We start from the raw sequence: 23183 nt of genomic DNA, 5'->3' as shown, positions 1-23183 counted from the left end.
TCAAAGCTTCAGAGTTACACAGCATTATCCATTTCTCTCAAGCATTATGAAGAAATATCATTTGAGGTAAATGAAATCTCTTTTATTAAATCAAATTCTGAAACAAAACAAAACAAAATTATACCTTTGATCTCTAGGCAGATCACACAGCTCATGCTTGGTGCAATGGATTTAACATCCAAAGGACACATTCATAATTTCATAATTTTCATTGCTCCTTTCTAAATCCCACATGCCCTAAAGTGAAATCATAATTACACTTGAAATTGACCCATAAAAGACAGCACTTGAAATGCTAACCACATCACCAAAAACAGATGCCTGAATTAAATTCAGCTAAAAAACATTAGCTAAAAATTATTCATGACAAAAATGTCCAAGCTAGTTTCATAACATTTATATGTTACACAATAACCATGACTTTTAGAAAAATACTTATAATGAAGTGTTAAGACACTGTAATAAGGTGAAGCAACAGGAGGAAATTTTAAAAAATCAAATTGTTCTATCAAGGAGAAATGGACATTAAGAGATTATTATTACTCTTGTTGAAATGTAGTTGCCTCAGAGGACAAAGGCTGGGAATGGGAAAGGATAAGGTAGGAAAATTCTTTTTCATATAACTCTTTCTTCACCATTTGATTTTTAAATCTTGTTCATGTACTACTTTGACAACAAGTTTTTAGAAGGTCTGTATTATTAACACTCTCTCGGTCTTGACAGATGGACACAGACTGCCTTGACAATAATAAAGATGGTATGGAGCTGTCTGAAATTCGTTTTAAGTTTTCTTGCAAGCAAATATATTAATAATAATGATAATAGTAATAATAATATTCTAGTGTCATTAAAGGACAGTTTCCTTCCACGTGGGCTGGACTTCTCGCTGGTGGTAGGGCCAGTTTTTTCCAAACCCGGGAAAATCAGGGCTAATCAACACTGCAGATCTTGCGTTGATTTCTAAGATAATGAACTTCGCAGGCAGCAGCAAGGAGGGGTAAACGATTAATAAACAATCCGATTAAAGTAAACCCTACACAACGATTTTCTGATTACGCCCCAGGCCTTTAAAGACCACGGTGCCTGGGACACCGGGACCAATCGCCGGGTCCGGGGCTGGGAAAAGCAGGGCTGCCGAGCTGGCCGCGCTCCCCGGGGCAGGGCGCCAGCCCGCCGGGCTCGCGCTCCACCCCGTCCCTCCCCCACCTCGCACTCCGACGCACCGGCCCGCCCGGCAAGGCCGCTGGGGGCTCCCGGGCCCTGGCCAAACGGCTCCGAAAAGCCGCCCGCAGCCGTCACCAGGGCCCTTCTGATGTCAGAAGAGTTCTCCGAATCATCCTTTCATCGCGAGCTTCCCCCCAAGTCACCTCGAACCGCGCTTCGCCAACTCTCGGATACCAACCGCCTCCGACGCTGCACGCGCGCGCCCTGGCTGGAGAGGCTCGTGCACGCGCGAGCCCACGAGCATGCGCTTCTGCGGGGACTCGCCGAGAGCGCGCGATCGTTGGCGACCCTCCAGGGCGCATGCGCGTCAGGTCTTGCCCAGCCACGGCACTTGTACCCCACAGGGTCTTGCGTGGGGACCTCCAGTACTCAAGCCCTGTTTCTTTTTGGCCTGGTGTAAAAGACTGCTCCTAGCAACTTCGGCTTTTATGCCTTTTCCTGTGTTGACTCTTCCTGCTTTTCCCATTTTTTTCTCCCTTGCTTACACTAACATATAATTCAATATATATTTGACGTTTATTGCCTTCCCGCACTAGAAAGTACGCTCTATGAAAGGATTTTGTCTATTTTGCTTACTGCTGTATCCCTGCGGCCAAGAAGAGTGCCTGGCCTATGGCAGGAACTCAATAAATCCAGAGCATTTCAGTTTAGAATTACAGCATTTCAGAGCTGGAAGAGACTGAAAAACTATCTAGTTCCAAATCCTTAATTTGCCGAGGAGGACACCAAGATTCTCTTCATGAACTTTTGTGATATCTTCTCAATGCCACCACAGCCTTTTTTTTTTTAACTGAAGGAGAGCTGAAGTGTGAGAACACCGTGAGAATAAGTGTTTTGGGAACTGTTAACCAATCCTTAGCTTTTGCTTGTGTCAGTTTCATTGAAAAATTAAAAAAAAAAACACTGAAATTCATGACAAATTTGTCAAAGCCATTAAGCATTTGCATAGACTTAACTTAGTTACTAACCAAACCAAATCTATCTTCCAGGGCTGATGAAGCATAATCCTGATTGTTGCTTATATAATAGCTACTATATTAGTTTGCTATGGCTGCCATAACAAAATACCACAGACAGAGGAGCTTAAACAGCAGAAAATTTATCTCTTCTCAGTCCTGGAGGCCAGAAGTCTGAGGTTAAGGTGTTGGTGGGGATAATTTTTTCTGAGGCCTCTCTCCTTGGCTTGTACATAGCCACACTCACAGGTTCCTTCATCTGTGCACATACATCTGTGTCCACATTTTCTCTGTGTATGAGGACACCAGTCGATAGGATAAGGGCCTACCATTACAGCCTCATTTAACTTTATTCATCTCTCTAAAGGCCCTATATCCAATACTGTCACTTTCTGAGGTACCAGGGGTTAGTACATACAGATTTTGGGAGGACACAATTCAGCTCACAACATTTATGTTAATTCCTTACCCAGAGGAAAGGAATGACAGCAAAAGTTCTAGAAAACTTAGCTGGGCATTGTGGCGGGTACCCGTAGTCCCAGCTAGAATCGTTTAAGCACAAGAGTTTGAGGTTGCTGTGAGCTATGATGCCATAGCACTCTACTGAGGGCGACATGGTGAGACTCTGTCTCAAAAAAAAAAAAAAAATTCCAGAAAACAAAAAGTAGTTAGTCCAAAACATCATTGGAACAGCCCTCAAATTTAATTTGTGGTATCTATCCCATTGGGCACACAATTTCCTCAAGAAAATTCAGATAAACCATTTAAAGAAATGATTCTAAGTAACTTTTTTTCTTTCAGACTTCTAAAATGACCTCAAATCCTCTTCCCACAGATGTTTCCTGAATGAATGCCTCTTATGTTGCCCAAAAGGAAGTTCACTTAAAATTTTAAAAAGTAACCCTAAGCAGAAGGTTCTAACGTTTTTATTGATTAGAATTATGTACAGTTATAATCCTCCCATCATACATATAATACAGTGACAATCAAATATTAGATACTAAAATAACTTACTGACAAATGCTAATATTGAACATACAATACTTCTATTAACAATAAAAACTAAAACCACCACCATGAAGTTTTTCTTAAAAAATTTAAATTCAGACCATTATTTCACAATTTGGAAGTCCGAGTAATCCAACTTTGAGATGGTTTTCTCATTTTTGAAGTTTGCTCTGTCAATGTGTGATTTGGGACTTCCTTTTGTCTTAAGCCATTCCTGCATATGACGTACTTTGGAGGTCGGACCTTGCAATTGCCCTTGTACTGTGCCCCGGTCGGTGTTCTGGACCCAGCCTACCAATCCCAGCTTTTTACCCTCAGCCTAAAGGAAGAAAAGAGAGAAAGATGTGTGAGATTGAACAAAGTGAGACTACAATTTATTGCCAAAATCTTGGCCTGGAGTCAAGCCACTGGAACTAATTTGATATTGTACAGAACAGTCAAAAAAGAAAGACAGCAAGAAGGATCTTATTGCTGATCTTAACATGAAGTGTTGGTCACTTGACTCCATTTCCTCTTCCTACCCTATAAAACTCAGGCTCTGGAATTTTTCTATATGTGGTCAAGTTGGTTAAGCACCAATTTGGTTAAGTACCAAAGACATTAAGTTCAAAACAGATACTTTTAAAATGGTCCCTTAAGGCTGACTGTTGTTAGGCTCCTGGGCTGTATCTTGCTCATTTTCCCTTTTCCTAATCAAGAATCTATTGGGTATGTTAAATGGAAAAAGCATCAAGTGATCTGATCCTTCCCTTTTATCTTTAACCAGGACCACACCTAAACAAATCCAGATGAATCAGTGTTCATTATATCTTTAAAGAATCATTTCCTTGAATGGTTTTTATGAATTTTTCTTGAGAAAATTGCGTGTCTAAGGACAGATATCACAGATTCAATTTGATGGCTGTTCCATTGATGTTTTGCACTATGTCACCCTATGATGTTTTGGACTATGTTGCCCTTGGTAAAGAGCCGTGATGTCACAGCTCACAGCAACCTCAAACTCTTGGGTGTTATTTTAGTATCAAATATTTAATTGTATCTCACAATTTCCCAGGAAACTCATCTGTAGAGAAACAGTCTAACACAACATCTTTATGTTGCTCCTAAAGCCCACTTTTTGTCATCCTTCTAAAGAAAAGCAGTTGGTGATCAGTCTCTGAACACGAAACTTTCATGACACTACATAACTGTTAGGTTTTCACTTGACTTTCTTTTTTTCTGTTTAATTAACAGCAATGCCTTCAAGGTTGAATAACCTTATAAAAAGCAGCATTTAGTCATTGTAATGACTCTTTCCTTACCCTTTACAGTGTTCTTTCCTTTAAGTCATTAAACTGTGGCAAGACTAAATTTAGAAAAGGGAGTAAATGTTAGAGGTAATTTTATTTTTGTATAAATATATAATCAAGATATTGTAAAAGTCATTGAATATTAATCTATCAAAATAGGTGGTGTTGAGGTCAAGGGCAGTGGCTCATGCCTGTAATCCTAGCACTCCGGGAGGCCGAGGTAGGTGGATTGCCTAAGCTCACAGGTTTGAGACCAGTCTGAGCAAGAGCAAGACCCCAGCCTCCAAAAAAAAACTAGCTGGGTGCTGTGGCAGGCACCTGCAGTTCCAGCTACTTGGGAGGCTGAGGCAAGAGCATTGCTTGAGCCCAAGAGTATGAGGTTGCTCTGAGGTTGCTGTGAGCTATGACGCCAGAGCACTCTACCAGCAGTGACAAAGTAAGACTCTATCTCACACAAAAAAAAAAAAAAAAAAGAAAGAAAAAAAGAAATAGGTGGTGTTGAATTACAAAAGAAAATGGGAGTTAACATGATTGCACGTCAAAATGCCAGAGTAGCAACCTAGTAAATGTGGGAAATTGCTGGAGTTAGCCAAAGAAAACATTCTGCACAGCAAAACAATGTTTGATGAACTAATGTATCCATCAAATCAGTTATGTTCAAAGCAAAGACATGTTTGCATAATGAACAAAAGAGACTCCAGTCAAATAAATAACAGTTTAATGGATATAGAGGAAATTAAGGAATGAAGAAAAATAGGTAATAGCTATAGCATGCATTGCTAAGTGCCAAAGATGATAGCATAAAAGAAGAATGCTAGCCAGGCACAGGCAGTGGGTCACGCCTGTAATCCTAGCACTCTGGGGGACTGAGGCAGGTGCATGGGAGTTCTAGACCAGCCTGAGCAAGAGTGAGACCCAGTCTCTCCTAAAAATAGAAAAAATTAGCCAAGCATAGTGGTGCATGCCTATAGTCCCAGTTACTTGGGAGAATGAGGCAAGAGGATCACAGGATCACTTGAGCCCAGGAGTAGTTTAAGGTTGCTGTGAGCTATGACACCAGAGCACTCTAGCCTGGGCAACAGAGTGAGACACTTGTCTCAAAAAAAAAAAAAAAGTGCAGTTTTTTTTTTTTGTTTTTTGCAGTTTTTGGCCGGGGCTGGGTTTGAACCCACCACCTTCAGTGTATGGGGCCAGCGCCCTACTCCTTTGAGCCACAGGTGCCACCCAAAAAAGTGCAGTTTAGAGCAGGAAGGTCTAACAGTCAAATCAATATTTAAATTGCAATGTTATTTAACTCCTGAAAGTGAACACAAACACATCCAAATATGACTGACCATTTGGAGAATGGGAATTTTCCTCAAGCTGTTGCCCTGGGTAGAGTACCGTGGCATCACAGTTTCTTCCAGCAACTTCCAATCTCGGGCTCAAGCAATCCTTTTGCCTCAGTTTTTCTATTTCAGTAGAGGCAGGGTCTCGCTTTTTTTTGTTTTTGTTTTTTTAGAGGCAGAGTCTTACTTTGTCGCCCTCGGTAGAGTGCCTTAGCATCACAGCTCACAGCAACCTCCAGCTCTTGGGCTTAGGTGATTCTCTTGCCTCAGCCTCCCTAGTAGCTGGGACTACAGGCGCCTAACACAACACCTGTCTATTTTTGTTGTTGTTGTTGCAGTTTGGCCAAGGCCAGATTTGAACCCGCCACCCTTGGTATATGGGGCCAGTGCCCTACTCACTGAGCTACAGGCGCTGCCCTAAGTCTCACTTTTGCTCAGGCTGGTCTTGAACTTGTGAGCTCAAGCAATCCACCTGCCTTGGCCTCCCAGAGTGCTAGGATTACAGGCATGAGCCACAGTGCCCCCGTCCATAGGTTTCATTTTTATACTCAATTCTGTTTTCATTTTTTAAATGATGGCATAATGTTGCTGATTTATGTTCAATTTTGAATATTTATTTAAACAAGTAAATGGGTTTTTTCTAAGAAAATTATAAAAAGCCAATTCTATCTCATAACCCTATTTCTGCTTAGTCACCTAATTTTTTTTTTTAAACTCACACTCCCATATTTGACTTTTTTTTTTTTTTTTTTTTTGAGACAGAGTCTCACTTTGTCGCCCTTGGTAGACTGCCATGGCATCATAGCTCACAGCAACCTCAAATTCCTGGGCTCAAGCAATCCTCCTGCCTCAGCCTCCTAAGTAGCTGAGACTACAGGTGCCCACAACACCCAGCTAGTTTTTCTATTTTTAGTAGAGATGGGGTCTCACTTTTGCTCAGTCTGGTCTCAAACTCCTGAGTTCAAAGCAATCCACCCGGCGCGGTGCCTGTAGCTCAGCAGCTAGGGCGTCAGCCATATACACTGGAGCTGGCAGGTTCGAATCCAGCCCAGACCTGCCAAACAACAGTGGCAACTACAACAAAAAAATAGCCAGGCATGGGCGGCGCCTGTGGCTCAAGGAGTAGGGCGCCGGTCCCATATGCCGGAGGTGACGGGTTCAAATCCAGCCCTGGCCAAAAACCACAAAAAAAAAAAAAAAAAAAAAAAAAAAATAGCCAGGCATTGTGAAGGGTGCCTATAGTCCCAGCTACTTGGGAGGCTGAGGCAAGAGAATCACTTAAGCCCAAGAGTTTGAGCTTGCTGTGAGCTGTGACACCATGGCACTCTACCCAGGGCAACACAGTAAGACTCTGTCTCAAAAAAAAAAAAGAATGACCACCTCTAAATGGAAAGTCCCCTCAAATCAATAGCCTCGAATTCCACCCTAGGACACTAGCAAAAGAAAAGCAAACTAAACTCAAAACAAGCAGATAGAAGGAAATAAGTTTAGAGAAGTTAACAGAGAATAGGGCAGGTGCAGTGGCTCACAGCTGTAATCCTTGCAATCCGGAAGGCCAAGGTGGGAAGATCACTTGAGCTCAGGAGTTCAAGACCAGCCTAAGCAAGAGTGAGACACTGTCTCTACTAAAAATAGAAAAACTAAGCTCTGCCCCTGTAGCTCAGTGTTAGGGCACCGGCCACATACACCAAGGGAAGTGGGTTTGAACCCAGCCCAGGCCTGCTAAACAACAACTACAAATAGCCAGCATTGTGGCAAGTGCCTGTAGTCCCAGCTACTTGGGAGGCTGAGGCAAGAGAATTGCTTGAGCCGAAGAGTTGGAGGTTGCTGTGAGCTATGACACCATAGCACTCTACCATGGGTGACAAAGTGAGGCTCTGTCTCAAAAAAATAAATAAAAATAAAATAAAAAGGTAACTAAAAAATGAACAAATGACTTGATCAAACATATAATGTCTTAGTTCATGTGCCAATAAGCTGATGAAAAGGTGCTCAATGTCATTAGTCATGAAGAAGGCAAATCAAAACCACACTGAGAACATTATTCAGTCTTGAAGGAAATTCTGACACGATGTAACATGGATGAAACTTGAGGACATTAGGTTAAGTGAAATAAGTCAGTAACAAAAGAACAAATACTGTATAATTCATAGGGTATCTGGAGTAGTTGAATTCATAGAGATGGAAAATAGAATCATGATATCAGGGGCTGAGAGGAGGAGAAAATGAGGAGTTAGTGTTTAATGGGTACAGAATTTCAGTTCTGCAAGATAAAGAGTTCTGTGGATGAATGGTGTTGATGTTAGGACAACATTTGAATGTACCTACTGAGGTTACTGAATTGTTTATTTTAAAATGGTTAAAATGATAATTTCTATATAATGTGAAATTATATAGAATATAATTTTATGTATTAGAATATATTCTATATATTCTATTCCACAATTTTATGAACAAGTGCTATTTTGGGATTTTCCATTATCTGTTATTGATATGTAGTTTAGTTCCACTGTGGTTGGAGAACATTCCTTGTATGAATTAAATCTTTTAAAATTCATTGATACCTGAAAACAAAACAAACAAAAAGAACCCACAATGAGATACTATTTCACATCCACTAGGATAGCTATCATAAAAAAAATTCTCATACATAGCTGGTGCCTTGGAAAAGGTTGGCAGTTCCTCAAAGAATGAAATATTGAGTTACCATATGACCCAGCAATCTACTCCTACCTGTATATTCCAAAGAGAATTGAAAACACTGCTTACGGGTGGTGCCTGTGGCTCAAAGGGGTAGGGCACTGGCCCCATATGCCAGAGGTAGTGGGTTCAAACCTAACCTTGGCCAAAAAAAAAAAAAAGAAAACACTGCTTACACACAAATATGCACATAAATGTTCATAGCACCATACTTCACAAACAGCCAAAAATTGGAAACAACTCAGATGTCCATCAATTGTTAAATTGGATAAGTAAAATGTGGTATATCCATACACTAGGATATTACTTAGCCATAAAAGAAATAAAGTACTGATACATACTACAGTATGGATAAACCTAGAAAACATTGCTAAGTGAAAGGAGCCAAATGCAGAAAAGGCCATATTTGTAGGATTCCATTTGTATTAAAGTTCCAGAATAGACAAATCTGTAGAGTCAGAAAGTAGGTTAGTGGTTGCCAGGGCTAGGGAAATGAGGAATGAGTGCTAACAGGTAGAGGACTTTTGGGGTGATTAAAATGTTCCAAGTTAGAGCACAACTTTGTGAATATAATAAAATTCACTAAATTGTGTGTGTGTATATATACAGTCACACAGTATATATTCAGACAGTCTTAAGCTGTTGCTCAGGGTAGAGTACCGTGGCATCATACCTCAAGGTCCAACTCTTGGCTCAAGTGATTCTCTTCCCTCAGTTTTTCTTTTAGTAGAAACGGGGTCTCACTTTTGCTCAGGCTGGTTTTGAACTTGTAAGCTCAAGCTATCCACCCACCTCAGCTTCCCAAGAGTGCTAGGATTACAGATATGAGCCACCTTGCCCAGCCTGAATTGTACATTTTAAAAGCGGAACTTTTATGGGATGTGAATTATATTTCTTTTCTTTTTTTTTTTTTTGAGACAGGGTCTCACTTTGTCGCCCTTGGTAGAGTGCCGTGGCGTCACACAGCTCACAGCAACCTCCAACTCCTGGGCTTAGGCAATTCTCTTGCCTCAGCCTCCCTAGTAGCTGGGACTACAGGCACCCGCCACAATGCCCAGCTATTTTTTTGTTGCAATTTGGCCGGGATGAGGTTTGAACCCGCCACCCTGGGTATATGGGGCTGGCACCTTCCCCACTGAGCCATAGGCGCTGCCCAGAATTATATTTCAACTTAAATAAAAGTCTCTGGGCGGTGCCTGTGGCTCAAAGGGATGGGGCGCCAGTCCCATGTGCTGGAGGTGGTGGGTTCAAGCCCAGCCTCAGCCAAAAACCACAAAAAGAAGAAAAAAAAAAAAGAGAGAAAAAAAATAAATAAAAGTCCCTGTTGGAGTCTGGGCACAGAGGCTCACACCTATAATCCCGGTACTATGGGAAGCCAAGATGAGTGGATTGCTTGAGTTCAGTAGTTTGAGACCAGCCTAAGCAAGAGTGATACCCTGTCTCTATTAAAAACAGAAAAATAGGGCGGCACCTCTGGCTCAAGGAGTAGGGCGCTGGTCCCATATGCCGGAGGTGGCGGGTTCAAACCCAGCCCCGGCCAAAAGAAAAAACAGAAAAATAGGCTGGGTGTAGTGGCACATGCCTATAGTCCCAGCTACTCAAGAGGCTGAAGCAAGAAGATTGCTCAAGCTCTGGCAGTCTACCCAGAGCAACAGAGTGAGACTCTGTCTCAAAAAAAAAAAAAAGTCCCTGTTGGAATTTAATTAAGAGGCTAGATGATATTAACATGCAAACAGAGTGTAGTAAAACAAAACGAGTATAAAGATAAACATATAAACAACTATAAATAGTAAAGAGTGAAGGAAAAGGATGGAATGAAGGAAAAAAGGAAATGAAGGAAAAAAGATGGCATTTTCTTTGCAGGAAAAAAATCTTTAGGCTAGCTGTGGTGGCTCACTCCGGTAATCCTAGCACTCTGGGAGGCCAAGATGGGTGGATTGCCTGAGCTCACAGGTTCCAGACCAGCCTGAGCCAGAGCAAGACCTCATCTCTAAAAATAGCCTGGTGTTGTGGTGGGCACCTGTAGTCCCAGCTACTTGGGAGGCTGAGGCAAGAGAATCACTTGAGCTCAAGAATTATGAGCAACGACACCACAGCACTCTACCAGGGGCAACAAAAGTGAGACTCTGTCTGAAAAAAAGAAAAGAAAAAAGAAAAAATCTTTGTTTTTCTGTATTCTCTCTGTAAACTGGGGATGGGCAGATAGAGAAAGGTATGCTATGTATATTACCATCTCATCTTTTTTCCTCAACAACTGTGCTTAATCTTTGAAGCTGTCACCTCAATTTACTAAGTCACAGAAACTTACCCTGCATCACAACAAAGCTAACTGGAATATAGCTCTTGCTATGACTTTCAGCACTTCTTTTCTCAATAGGTACTTCCCATGAGTATGAAACAGGAAGAAATGATTTGGGAAGCATTAGAAAAATAGACATTGACAATTAACATTCATATTTTAAAGATTCAGCCTTGAATCTCAAGTACTACAGCCTCAGGAATGGGATACTTAAAAGGTTCTAACTCATTATCTGTGGGGTTGGGAGACACATGGGGAAGGCAATAGCCTGATACCCGGATACAGAAGGCAGAAGGGAAATTGAGATTGCGTTTGTTTGTGTGCATGTGCAGGGAAGATTTGTGACACTAACACAGAGGCAGAGGCTGCCAACAGTTGTTCATTCCCTCACATACTCCTTTAAGGAATACCAGACTCCATCTTTAGCGTTTCTATTCTGGAATGGATAAGATGTTTTGTATAATAATTAGAAAACCTTCAGCTGGAAAAGGTAAATGTTCTTTGAAAGGCAAAAAGAATAGAAAGGAATTAAGTGGAGAATTGGAGGAAGATGAAAAGAAGTCTAAAGAAAATGCAGCAGCTACAGGAGATGCATTTACATAAACTCCATAAATGGCATCAGTTTGTCCAAATACCATCTCTTTGTTCAATGTTAGCTTTCTTATGAGAAAAGTGACTTGGTTTGATGGTGCCACTATTGGGAGAACTGGGGAAGCTCTCTATTCATCTTGGAGGAAAGAAGTTCATTAATATTCGCGTCTAGATGCTTAGGCACCACCAATAATAGCAGCAGGAAAATCTTCCATTTATATCCTATTTTACTGACTGCACAGCATTTTCATGCTCATCTAAAAACTACCTCTCTGTCATGCAGGTACCAAATACCAGCTTCTTCTATTTCATATTTGTCAGGAACATGCCTCCTGTTCCCATGCTCATCTCGTAGGTATGTCCCCAGAGCCTGTAGGCCACATACCTGAGTATGCTTGCGGAAAAACACCCCTTGTACCTTGCCAAAAATTTCATAATCCACTGATATTAAGGTGTCCCCTTGTGCCATGCTCAAACCTGTCGGAAAGCAGAAAAGTGAAAAACTATTTCAGGAACCCCGATCCTGAGCCAGAAAGGACCACACCCACACTTCTTCAACCTTAACCACTGCGCTGAGACCCTCTCCCCGATCCTGAATTTCGAATTCTGAGTAGAAAAGGTAAGGGTACGTGGGAAGTAACAGCCAGACACCGCAGTCTGGGAGCTTCAGGTCGCAACTGCCCCCCGAGGCCTCTTCCGGGGAATCTACCTGCTTACCAATTAATTCCATCCCTACACCCAGCCCCGGGCCCGCCCCCTCCCCAAGCCTGTCTCTTCCCAAGCGTCCGCCAGGAAAGCACAAAACATTTCAGTACTAATCGAACTGACGGGCATACCCCGGAGTCCTCTCCCGGCTCAGCCTCCTCGTCTTCCCCACAGGCCACGGGGATCACGCCGGGACCACCAACCCAACAGATCCCCGAGCCGCGCAAACCGTCGCGCCCGGAAGTTTAGAACGCGGCTTCTCCTTGGCTGACTCGCGTGCCCATCACCTCGGCGGACCAATTAGGGATGGAGCTTCGCAGTTGTCATGCGCCCAGCGACCCTGGAGTCTGGATCTGTTCAGGACTCCCCAACCCTGCCTCACCCTCCTCAATCCCTGAACGCATCCCTCTTCTCCTTGACTAGTGGAGAAAGGCATAAGAGAAGGTGCGCTTGGGATACGTTCACTCATTCAATGAATACTGACAGCCACTGTTCTAGATGATTGGCATACATACATTAAGGTCTTCCAGGATCCCTTCCCTGGAAGACCTGAAATTCTGAAAGTGGGAGACAATAAGCATCAAACATAAATTAATAAATCGACTAAGGGACACACAACATTTCTTTTTATTTTTTTCAGTTCTCCTCAAATTTGGGACCATGCCTAATCCGGAACTGGTAGCAGAGCAGACAAGTGTACAGAAGGTCTCTGGGTGGAGGTTATTTCTCTTTCTGGGCTTCTGGAAGTTACCCACCAGAGACCACTATACTAGAAAATGCTGGCTGGGCGCTGTGACTCACGCCTGTAATCCGAGCACTCTGGGAGGCTGAGGCGAGCTATCCGCCTGAGCTCTCGGGTTCGAGACCAGCCTCCGCCAGAGCGAGACCTTGTCTTTAAAAATAGCCGGGCGTTGTGGCTGACGCCTGTAGTCCCAGCTACCTGGGAGGCGGAGGCCAGAGAATCTCTTGAGCCCAGGAGTTTGAGGTTGCTGTGAGTTGAGACGCCACATAACTCTACCGAGGGCGACATAGGAAGACTCTATCTCTTTTTTTTGGCCGGGGCTGGGTTTGAACCCACCACCTCTGGCATATGGGACCGGCGCCCTACTCCTTGAACCACAGGCGCCGCCCGGAAGACTCTATCTCAAAAAAAAAAAAAAAAAAGAAGAAGAAGAAAAGGAAGGAGGGGGAAGGAGGGGGAGGAGGAGGAAGAGAAGGAGAAGGAGAAAAAAAAAAAAGAGAGAGAAGGAGGAGACCGGGCGTGGTGGCTCACACCTGTAATCCTAACACTCTGGGAGGCTGAGGCAGGTGGATTGCCTCAGGTAGATTGCTTGAGTTTAGGAGTTCGAGACCAGCCTGAGCAAAAAGTGAGACCTCTAGTAAAAATACAAAGACTGAGGCAAGAGGATCACTTGAGCCTGAGTTGGAGGTTGCTGTGAGCTATGATGCCAGGGCACTCTACCCAGGGCAACAGCCTGAAACTGTGCTTCAAAAAAAAAAAAAAAAACTGAAAAAGAAAATGCCAAATAATGCTTGAATAAATAACTAAATAAACAGAGCAAAATAACTCAGGGTTTCAGAATCACAATTGAATCAGTACATCTAAGCCAGATGACCAAATTGCATGAATTTATTTTGAGAAAAGGGAATTTTCAAGGAGAATGGTTAAAATTACAGTGGATTCGTAGACATCAGAATCCAGCTACCCTTATGATTGAGAATGTGTATGAAGGAAACCGTGGTGTTTATTGTTCCTCTGTGGTTTGCTTGTATGCATTACACTATTTCATAAGATGACTCCCAATGTGAACAGGCAGACTTGGCAATGTAATATGGGTTTGCAGTGATATCCATGGAAATTCATCCCTCCACATGTTCTCCACTAGAAAATCATAAAACTTTAGGGCTGGGGTGGGGGTTAGTGGTGAGTGAGCTGGATTGTTGACAATATTTGAAAATAACAGAGTACCTGGCTAATGTTATTTCTTTCTCTAAAATTCATTTAAAAAATTTTTTTCAGACGCCAGGTGTGGAGGCTCTTGCCTATAATCCTAGCACTCTGGGAGGCTGAAACAGGTGGATTGCTTGAGCTCAGGAGTTTGAGGTTGCTGTGAGCTATGACAGCACAGGACTTTAGCCTGGGGCAACAGAATGAGACTCTGTCTCAAAAATAAATAAATAAGTCTCGGTGCCTGTAGCTCAGTAGTTAGGGCACCGGCCACATACACCGGGGCTGGTGGCTTCCAACCTGGCCTGGGCCTGCTGAACAACAAAGGCAAATATAACAACAAAAAAAATAGCAGGGTGTTGTGACAGGTGCCTGTAATCCCAGCTACTTGGGAAGCTGAGGCAAGAGAATTACTTAAGCCCAAGAGTTTGAGGTTGCTGTGAGCTGTGACACCATGGCAGTCTATCAAGGGTGGCAAAGTGAGACTCTGTCTCAAAAAAAAAAAACTTTATAGAATCCAAAACCTACTGAGTGTCTTAATATAAAACACCATAGGATGTTTTATATTAAGATGAATGATATATAATCTTTGCCCTCAAAGAGGGTTTTTTTGGTTTTATTTTTTTTTTTGAGACAGAGTCTCACTTTGTTGCCTCTGGTAGAGTACCAGGGTGTCACAGCCCACAACAATCTCAAACTCTTGGGCTCAACTGATCCCCTTGTCTCAGCCTCCAGAGGAACTGGGACTATAGTTGCTCAATGGCTATTTTTTTGGAGACAAGGTCTCACTCTTGCTTAGGCTGGTCTTGCACTCCTGAACTCAAGCAATCCACCTGCCTCGGCCTTCCAGAGTGCTAGGATTACAGGCATGAGCCACTGTGCCTGGCCTCCTCAAAGAGTTTTTAATTTAGTGTAAGGGACAAATATACATGCAAATAATGACAATAAAATGCACAGTGAGGTAATTTAATTTCATGAAAATCCACTGAGAGTTCATCATAAACCAGCCCTATGCTGTAACAAGGATAGAAAATATTATGAAGGAGCAAAGAGATTAATTCTGACCGGGAAGATTGGGAAAGGGTTTTTGGAGAAAAGGGCATTTAATCCAAAGTTACACAACTACAACCAGTAAGTGATGGAGCTGGAATTTTGTTTCATGCAGTCAGTCCAGAATCTACACCCACAAAAGCCATGCCCCACCACCTCCCAGTCGGTGGAGCATGGGGTAAGGCAGTACCACAGGTAAAGAAGTACAAGTAATCTGCTGTGGCTAGACGAGGGGTTTCCAACCCTGGCTGCACATTAGGAATTTGGGGGAAGCATTTTTTTTATTTGTTTAGAGACAGGGTCTCACTCTGTCATCCAGGCTGGAGTTCAGTGGCCTGATTATAGCTCACTGTAATCTTGAACTCGTGGGCTTAAGTGATCCTCCAGTCTTAGCTTCCTGAGTAGCTAGGACCACAGGGCTGGACTATACGTGGCTCATTTTTAATTTTTAATTTATTTTTTAGAGAGAGTATCTCCCTATGTTGTCCAGGCTGGTCTTGAACTCCTGGCCTCAAGTGATCCTCCCACCTCAAGCCTCCCAAAACAGTGGGATTATAGGTGTGAACTACCACACCTGTCGTGAGGAAGCTTTTAATAATATCGGTGCCCAGGCCTCATCCCCAGATATTGCTTTCCAGGTAGTCTTAACATACAGTCAAGGTTGAGACCTACTAGGCTAGACTCTGGGGTTTGTCAAGGCCAGAAAGGTAGGCCGGACCTAATGTAAGCTACATTATGTGTTTCAACTTTATTCTATAGTTAAAGAAGAAGCCACAAGGGAGGGAAATGATAGGATCAGAAGTATTTAGTAATTAGCCTGATTTAACCATTTCACTGTGTATACATATATCAAAATACCAATGTGTATACTGTAAATATATATATAATTTTTATTGTCAATTAAAATAAAGCTGGGATGGGGATAGATGTAGTATTTAGGATGATTATTCTAGTAACAGTATGAAGGAAGGGTGGGTTTGGGCAGCAGATAGTGAAGGCAAAAATAGAAGTTAGAAGAGTGATGCCATCCTCATGAGAAGTGAGGAAGAACTCACCTGGGGCAGTAGAGATGTAAAGGAAGGGTTAGATAAGAGACTTTGCAGCAATAAGCTCCGTAGAACCTGCAGTCAGAAGAGGAGAGAAAGAGGGAGGAGTGGAAGATGATTGCTGCTGTGAGCATGGGCGGAAACTCTGGGAAAAAAAGCAGATTGAGGAGGTGGTGCCTGTGGCTCAAGGAGTAGGGTGCCAGTCCCATATACTGAAGGTGGCAGGTTCAAACCCGGCCCTGGCCAAAAACTGCGGGGTGGGGTGGGGGGGAGAGGGGATTGAGAGTTTGCGTCTGTCTTCCTGGCTTCAAACTTCCTGAGAAGCAATCATGCGAAAGTGCTAAATGGGCATTTGGAGATTTGAGTCTGAATCTAAAAAGAGGGACTAAAGCCAACCTGGCAATCATTTAAACATAGGTAAAAGCCAGGTGCAGTGGCTCACACCTGTAATCTCAGCACTTTGTGGCCAGGGCATAAGGATTGTTTGAGGCCAGGAGTATCCAGTCTGGACAATACAGCAAGAGCCCATTTCTTTCTTTCTTTCTTTTTTTCTTTTTTTTTTTTTTCGTAGAGACAGAGTCTCACTTTATGGCCCTCGGTAGAGTGCCATGGCATCACACAGCTCACAGCAACCTCCAACTTCTGGGCTTAAGTGATTCTCTTGCCTCAGCCTCCAGAGTAGCTGGGACTACAGGCGCCCGCCACAACACCCAGCTATTTTTTTTTTTTTTTTGTAGAGACAGAGTTTCACTTTATGGCCCTTGGTAGAGTGCCGTGGCCTCACACAGCTCACAGCAACCTCCAACTCCTGGGCTTAGGCGATTCTCCTGCCTCAGCCTCCCGAGTAGCTGGGACTACAGGCGCCCGCCATAACGCCCGGCTATTTTTTTTGTTGCAGTTTGGCCGGGGCTGGGTTTGAACCGGCCACCCTCGGTATATGGGGACGGCGCCCTGCTCACTAAGCCACAGGCGCCGCCCTATTTTTTTTTGGTTGCAGTTCAGCAGGGGCCAGGTTTGAACCCGCCACCCTCGGTATATGGGGCCGGCGCCTTACCGACTGAGCCACAGGAGCCGCCCAAGAGCCCATTTCTAAAAGAAAAAAAATTAGTCTGGGAGGCGCCTGTGGCTCAGTGAGTAGGACACCAGCCCCATATAAGGAGGGTGGCGGGTTCAAACACGGCCCAGGCCAAACTGTAACAACAACAACAGCCAGACGCTGTGGTGGGCGCCTGTAGTCCCAGCTACCTGGGAGGTTGAGGCAAGAGAATCGCTTGAGCCCAAGAGTTTGAGGTTGTTGTGAGTTATGATATCACAGCACTCTAACGAAGGTGACAAAGTGGGACTCTCTTTTTTAAAAAAAAAAAAAAGAAAGAAAGAAAGAAAAAAAATTAGCCAAGTATGGTTGCATGTGCCTGTAGTCCCAACTGTTCAGAAGGCTAAGATAGGAGGATTGCTTGAACCCAGGAGTTAAAGGCTGCAATGAGCTATAATCACACCACTCTAGGCTGGGTGACAGAGCAAGATTCTGTTTCTAAAACAATTAAATAAATAACAAAACTAGATAAATAAAAACAGAGGGTAAATCTGAAATTTTAGTATTTTGTTGAAGTCATTAAGAAAGAGAATGTTTGGAACTGCATATACAGAGAGTGCCAAAAATAGGTATACACATTTTAAGAAAGAAAAAAATGCATTAAAATTATAATATTCAAGTAACATTTGACTTCTGTAAGTACAAGAGGTGCTCAAACATGACTTGTGCTCATGTTTTATTATTGGTATATAATGAGTGTTAAATTTTTTTTAATAGACTTTAATAAAAGCAGAAGAGTGTTAAAATTTTAATAGTTTTTTCCTTTCTTAACATGTGTATATATTTGTTTGCACCTTCTGTATATCAGAAATAAGAATACTCAGGAGAGGGCGGCGCCTGTGGCTCAGTCCGTAGGGCGCCGGCCCCATATGCCGAGGGTGGCGGATTCAAACCCAGCCCCGGCCAAACTGCAACCAAAAAAATAGCTGGGCGTTGTGGCGGGTGCCTGTAGTCCCAGCTACTCGGGAGGCTGAGGCAAGAGAATCGCTTAAGCCCAGGAGCTGGAGGTTGCTGTGAGCTGTGTGACGCCACGGCACTCTACCGAGGGCCATAAAGTGAGACTGTGTCTCTACAAAAAAAAAAAAAAAGAATACTCAGGGGAACATCTAAATTTACAGAGCAGATGGGGAGAAGATATAAGTGCCAAAGACCTGGAAGAAGATCAAACAGGAACACGAAAAGATGAAACTAAAAGGGCACAAGAGTGAGTGGGGCTGGGTGCCTGTAGCTCAGTGGTTAGGGCTCCGGCCAAAGCCTGCTAAACAAAAAAGAAAAAAATCACCAGGTGTTGTGGCAGGCGCCTGTAGTCGCAGCTACCTGGGAGGCTGAGGTAAGAGAATTGCTTGAACCCAAGAGTTTGAGGTTGCTGTGAGCTATGATGTCATAGCACTTAACCAAGGGTGACAAAGTGAGACTTTGTTTCAACTGAAAAAAAATAAAAAGGGCGGCACCTGTGGCTCAGTGGGTAGGGCACTGGCCCCATGTACCAAGGGTGGTGGGTTCGAACCCAGCCCTGGCCAAACTGCAACAAAAAATAGCTGGGCATTGTGGCGGGTGCCTGTGATCCCAGCTACTCAGGAGGCTGAGGCAATAGAATCGCCTAAGCCCAGGAGTTGGAGGTTGCTGTGAGCTGTGATGCCACAGCACTCTGCGGGTGGCAATAGAGTGAGACTCTGTCTCTACAAAAAAAAAAAAAAAGAGAGAGAGAGAGAGGGAAGAGAGTTCAAAGGGAGTAAATGATTGATAATGTCAATGAACAGGCTGACGAAATGAAACCTTGGTCTTTGGCTCATGGTAGCCTTGCAGTTAGATAAAATGGACAGGGTAGAAGCCAGACCACAATGGCCTGGACAACAAGAGGGAGATGCCGAAGAAGGAGCAGCAAGTATAGAGATTTCTATTAAGAAGTCTTATGAGCTCAGTGCAGTGGCTCATGCCTGTAGTCCTAGCACTCTGGGAGGCCAAGGTGTGAGGGCCGCTTGAGCTTAAGAGTTTGACACCAGACTGAGCAAGAGCAAGATTCTGTCTCTGTTAAAAACAGATGACCCAGGTGTGGTTGTGGCTCATAACAGTAGTTCCAGCTACTCAAGAGGCTGAGGCAGGAGGATCACTTGAATCCAGGAGTTTGAGGTTCCAGTAAGCTATTATACTATGATGCCACTGTACTCTAGCCTCGGTGACGGAGCAAGACTCTGTATCTCAAAAAACAACAACAACAACAACAACAACAAAAAGATTTATGGATGAGGTATCATCTCCTACAGTTAAAATGGCTTTTATCAAAAAAAAGAGTCAGGCTGAGGCCAACATGACACAGCTGGTCTGGTTATTTTAGGACCTATCTGACCTTTACCTGTCTCCCATTCTTATTGTTTTATAAATTTAACTCCTACCCTAAAGATGCCTTTTGATAAAACGGCTTTTATCAAAAAGGCCAGGCATGGTGGCTCATACCTGTAATCCTAGCACTCTGGGAGGCCCAGGCGGGAGATCACTTGAGCTCAGCTCAGGAGTTCTAGGAGACCAGCCTGAGCAAGAGCAAAACAGCCCCCTCTCCCCCTGGTCTCTACTAAAAACAGAAAAATTAGCTGGGCATCCTGGTGTTATTGAATGTACAGGGTCCAGCCACCTGTCCCTGTCAGCCAACATGCAGAGATGGAGATGGGTCCACCAAACTTTATTTGTCAGAAGGCCAGAGATTCTGGAGAACAGTGAGAGTAGCCTCTCCACGACTGTTCTATTCTTCCATTTCCAAAACCACAGTTTTATACATAAAAGTTCAAAGCAAAGACCACATTAACCCTCATTTAAAATAATAATCAGCATAACCCAGTGATCCATTACAACATTTCCAATTCAAAAATTAATGTCTTAAATTAATCCACCTAAACTACTTGAGATAGGCATCTTTAGGGTAGGAGCTAAATTTATAAAACAATAAGAATGGGAGACAGGAGGTAAAGGTTAGGTAGGTCCTAAAACAACCAGACCAGCTGTGTCATGTTGGCCTCAGCCTGACTCACTCCATTTTATTTTCACCACATGCAATCGTGTTGGGGGCAGGGGAGGGGGAAGTGGTGGTGCCTGTAATCCCAGCTACTTGTGAGGCTGAGGTAGGAGAATCCCTTGAACTCAGGAGTTCGAGGCTGCTGTGAGATAGGCTGATGTCATGGCACTCTGGCACTCTAGCCTGGGCAATAGAGTGAGACTCTCGTCTCAAAACAAACAAACAAACAAATAAAAAGATAGGCAATAATAAATGCTGGAAAGGACAGGGAGAAAGGAGAACCATCATACACTGTTGGTGGGAATACAAATTAGAGCAGCCACTATGGAAAACAGTGTGGAGATTCCTCAAAAAAATAAAAGTAGAACTACCATATGACATAGCAATTCCACTGCTGGGTATATATCCAGAGAAGAGGAAATCAGTATATTGAAAAGATACCTGCACTCCCATGTTTACTGCAGCCATGATATGGAATCAACCTATGTGTCCGTCAATGGATGAATGGATAAAGACATTGTACACAGACATAATGGAATATTATATAGCCAGAAAAGAATGAAATCCTGCCATTTGCAACAACACGGATGGACATGGAGAACATTAGGTTAAGTGAAATAAGCCAAGCACACAAAGACAAATCTCACATATTCTCACTCATATGTGGAAGCTAAATATTAAAAACAAATGATCTCATGGAAACAGAGGGTAGAATGACAGTTACCAGAGAAAAGAAAGGTCGAGAGGAGGGGGGATAAAGTGGGGATCGTCAATGGGTACAAAAATATAGTTAGAGATGGCTTGGCACCCATAGCACAGTGGTTACGGTGTCAGCTACATACACCGAGACTGGCGGGTTCAAACCCAGCCTGGGTCAGCTAAACAACAATGACAACTGCCTGGGTCAGCTAAACAACAAATGACAAAATAGTCAGGCCTTGTGGCGGGCGCCTGTAGTCCCAGCTACTCGGGAGGCTGAGGCAAGAGAATCACTTAAGCCCAAGAGTTTGAGGTTGCTGTGAGCTGTGATGCCACAGCACTCTACCCAGGGTGACATAGTGACACTCTGTCTCAAAAATAAATAAATAAATAAATAAAATAAGATAATTAAAAGAGTGAAATTGGAATGTTCCTAACACAAAGAAATGTTAAATGCCTGAAGTGATGGACCCGATTTTCCTGATTAATTCACACTGTATGCTTTATAGGTGACATAAGGTATACTCTAGAAAGGTACAACAAATAGTTGTATAGAGACATACAACTATTATGTACCCATAGTAATTGAAAATTTTTTAAAAACCTGAAGAAAAGAAATCTTGTAGAGAAGAGGAGAAATGAACAGGACCATAACATAACAGGTGTCAGGTCAAGGGAAGTAAGGTTTGTTTTGAAGGGAAAAGTTAAGCATATTTTAATACCAAAGAGAAGAAGTTTATGAAAAGGCACAACTTGAAGTCAAAAAGATGCAGGGATAAAGCGATGGAGTCAGTTCCTAGAGGCTATCAAAAAGGAATGGCTCAGTGCCCGGTAGCTCAGTGAGTGGGGCCTGGCCACATACACTGAAGCTGGCAGGCTGGAGCCAGGCCCAGGCCTGCTAAACAACAACTGCAACAAAAAATAGCTGGATGTTGTGGTGGGCGCCTGTAGCCCCAGCTACTTGGGAGGCTGAGGCAAGAGAATCGCTTAAGCCCAAGAGTTGAAGGTTGCTGTGAGTTGTCACACCACGCTCCAGGCCCGGTTCATGCCTGTAATCCTAGCATTTAGGAGACAGAGGTTGCGTTGTGGCGGGTGCCTGTAGTCCCAGCTACTCCGGAGGCTGAGGCCAGAGATTCTCCTAAGCCCAAGAATTTGAGGTTGCTGTGAGCTGTGACGCTATGGCACTCTACCGAGGGTGACAAAGTGAGATTCTGTCTCAATAAATAAATAAAGAAAAGAAAAGAAAAAGGAAAAAAAGGAGGGACTAATTCAGGAGAACTTATAGAAAGACCTTCGTCCTTGTAGATGAGAGGGAAGGAAGTCAGTGAGAGGGAGACTGGAGAGAAGCGGTGACAGGCAGGCCAGAGGCTGAGGTAACTGGGACCCTCTGAAACTGCATATATGGAGGAGGAACCGTCTATGAGGGATGAAAACAAGGAATAAAAAATAGGACTGCCCACCAAGGAAGTTCTTTGAACATGTAAAATTTGTAATGTGACTGCTGTCTACACTGTTTTCCATGTGCATGAATCCTTTGAGTAGTTCCAGGAGCAAAAAGTGTACTGGCTGTTCCAAACAGCTTACCCAAACGAACTGAAGTGTGAAGAAGATAAATAAACCCTCCTGATGGTAGCAAGATAGAGTATCATTTCGTGTTGAAGCCAAGTTATACTGATTATTTTTGATCTGGTTGTGAATTTGCCGCCATTACTTTTGGCTGAGTCATTCCTGGGTCCTAAGTAGAGACCGCCAGATTTACCACGTGAGAGTAAAACATTATGATATCAAAATAATTAAATTGGCCGCAAAAACCATTCCGGAAAGATACTGCGTAGCAAAAAAGCCCTGACAGCAAGTTCTAAAGTACTGGCGGGGAAAAGCCCGGAGAGAGTATGTAGCCATACCTGGGGCCTGTACAGAGCAGGCGAGCATGCCAAGCAAGGCAGTCTGCAGGCCCGCGCCCGCCACGCCGGCGACACCGGAATCTTGCTGCACAACCACCCGGGGGCACAGCTAGGGGCTCCGCCCTGTGCCAGAGAACGGCACGCCCTAGGGTGCATCGTTTCCGAAAAATTCAAGTCCTTCTTTGAATTTTGGAGCCCCAGAAAAACCTCTTCTGCCCCTCCCTGTTCCCCAAGGGCAAGGCTGGACTGAGCTACAGAGTTGGAGGGACACCAGGTCAAGTGACACTCAGGCCGACCACACCCCCTGCCCCGGCCGCCCGCATAGCGTGCGGACTG

General features: G+C 43.6%; 2 protein-coding genes across 10 annotated transcripts in view; both read right to left on the bottom strand.

The window, feature by feature from the left end:
• Window positions 1-23106, bottom strand: part of MLH3 (mutL homolog 3) — a 59810-nt gene extending 36704 nt beyond the window's left edge. For 3 of the 8 annotated variants that reach the window (XM_053602404.1, XM_053602405.1, XM_053602406.1), the window contains exon 1: window positions 1368-1987. In XM_053602404.1, the coding sequence (XP_053458379.1) occupies window positions 1368-1526 (159 nt within the window). In that variant the 5' untranslated portion in view covers window positions 1527-1987. Of the gene's footprint in view, window positions 1-124; window positions 1178-1367; window positions 1994-22847 lie in introns of those variants that run through there. The other 5 variants (XM_053602403.1, XM_053602408.1, XM_053602409.1 and 2 more) reach the window with 5 other exon arrangements.
• On the bottom strand, window positions 3074-22964 carry ACYP1 (acylphosphatase 1). Of its 2 annotated transcripts, none has more exons than XM_053602416.1 (3): window positions 22848-22964; window positions 11781-11872; window positions 3074-3507 (listed from the first exon to the last, which is right to left on the bottom strand). In XM_053602416.1, exons 1-3 carry the CDS (start codon window positions 22873-22875, stop codon window positions 3292-3294), a joined length of 336 nt encoding a protein of 111 aa, XP_053458391.1. In that variant the 5' UTR covers window positions 22876-22964; the 3' UTR covers window positions 3074-3291. The 2 variants fall into 2 exon arrangements, with proteins under 2 accessions (XP_053458391.1, XP_053458392.1); XM_053602417.1 differs by lacking the exon at window positions 22848-22964 and adding an exon at window positions 12232-12523.
• Window positions 23107-23183: the final 77 nt, after the last annotated feature.

Source organism: Nycticebus coucang, chromosome 9, assembly GCF_027406575.1.
Source record: "Nycticebus coucang isolate mNycCou1 chromosome 9, mNycCou1.pri, whole genome shotgun sequence".
Lineage (NCBI taxonomy): Eukaryota > Metazoa > Chordata > Mammalia > Primates > Lorisidae > Nycticebus > Nycticebus coucang.
The sequence above is the reverse complement of the archived record's forward strand: the minus strand, read 5'-3'. Positions and strand labels throughout refer to the sequence as shown.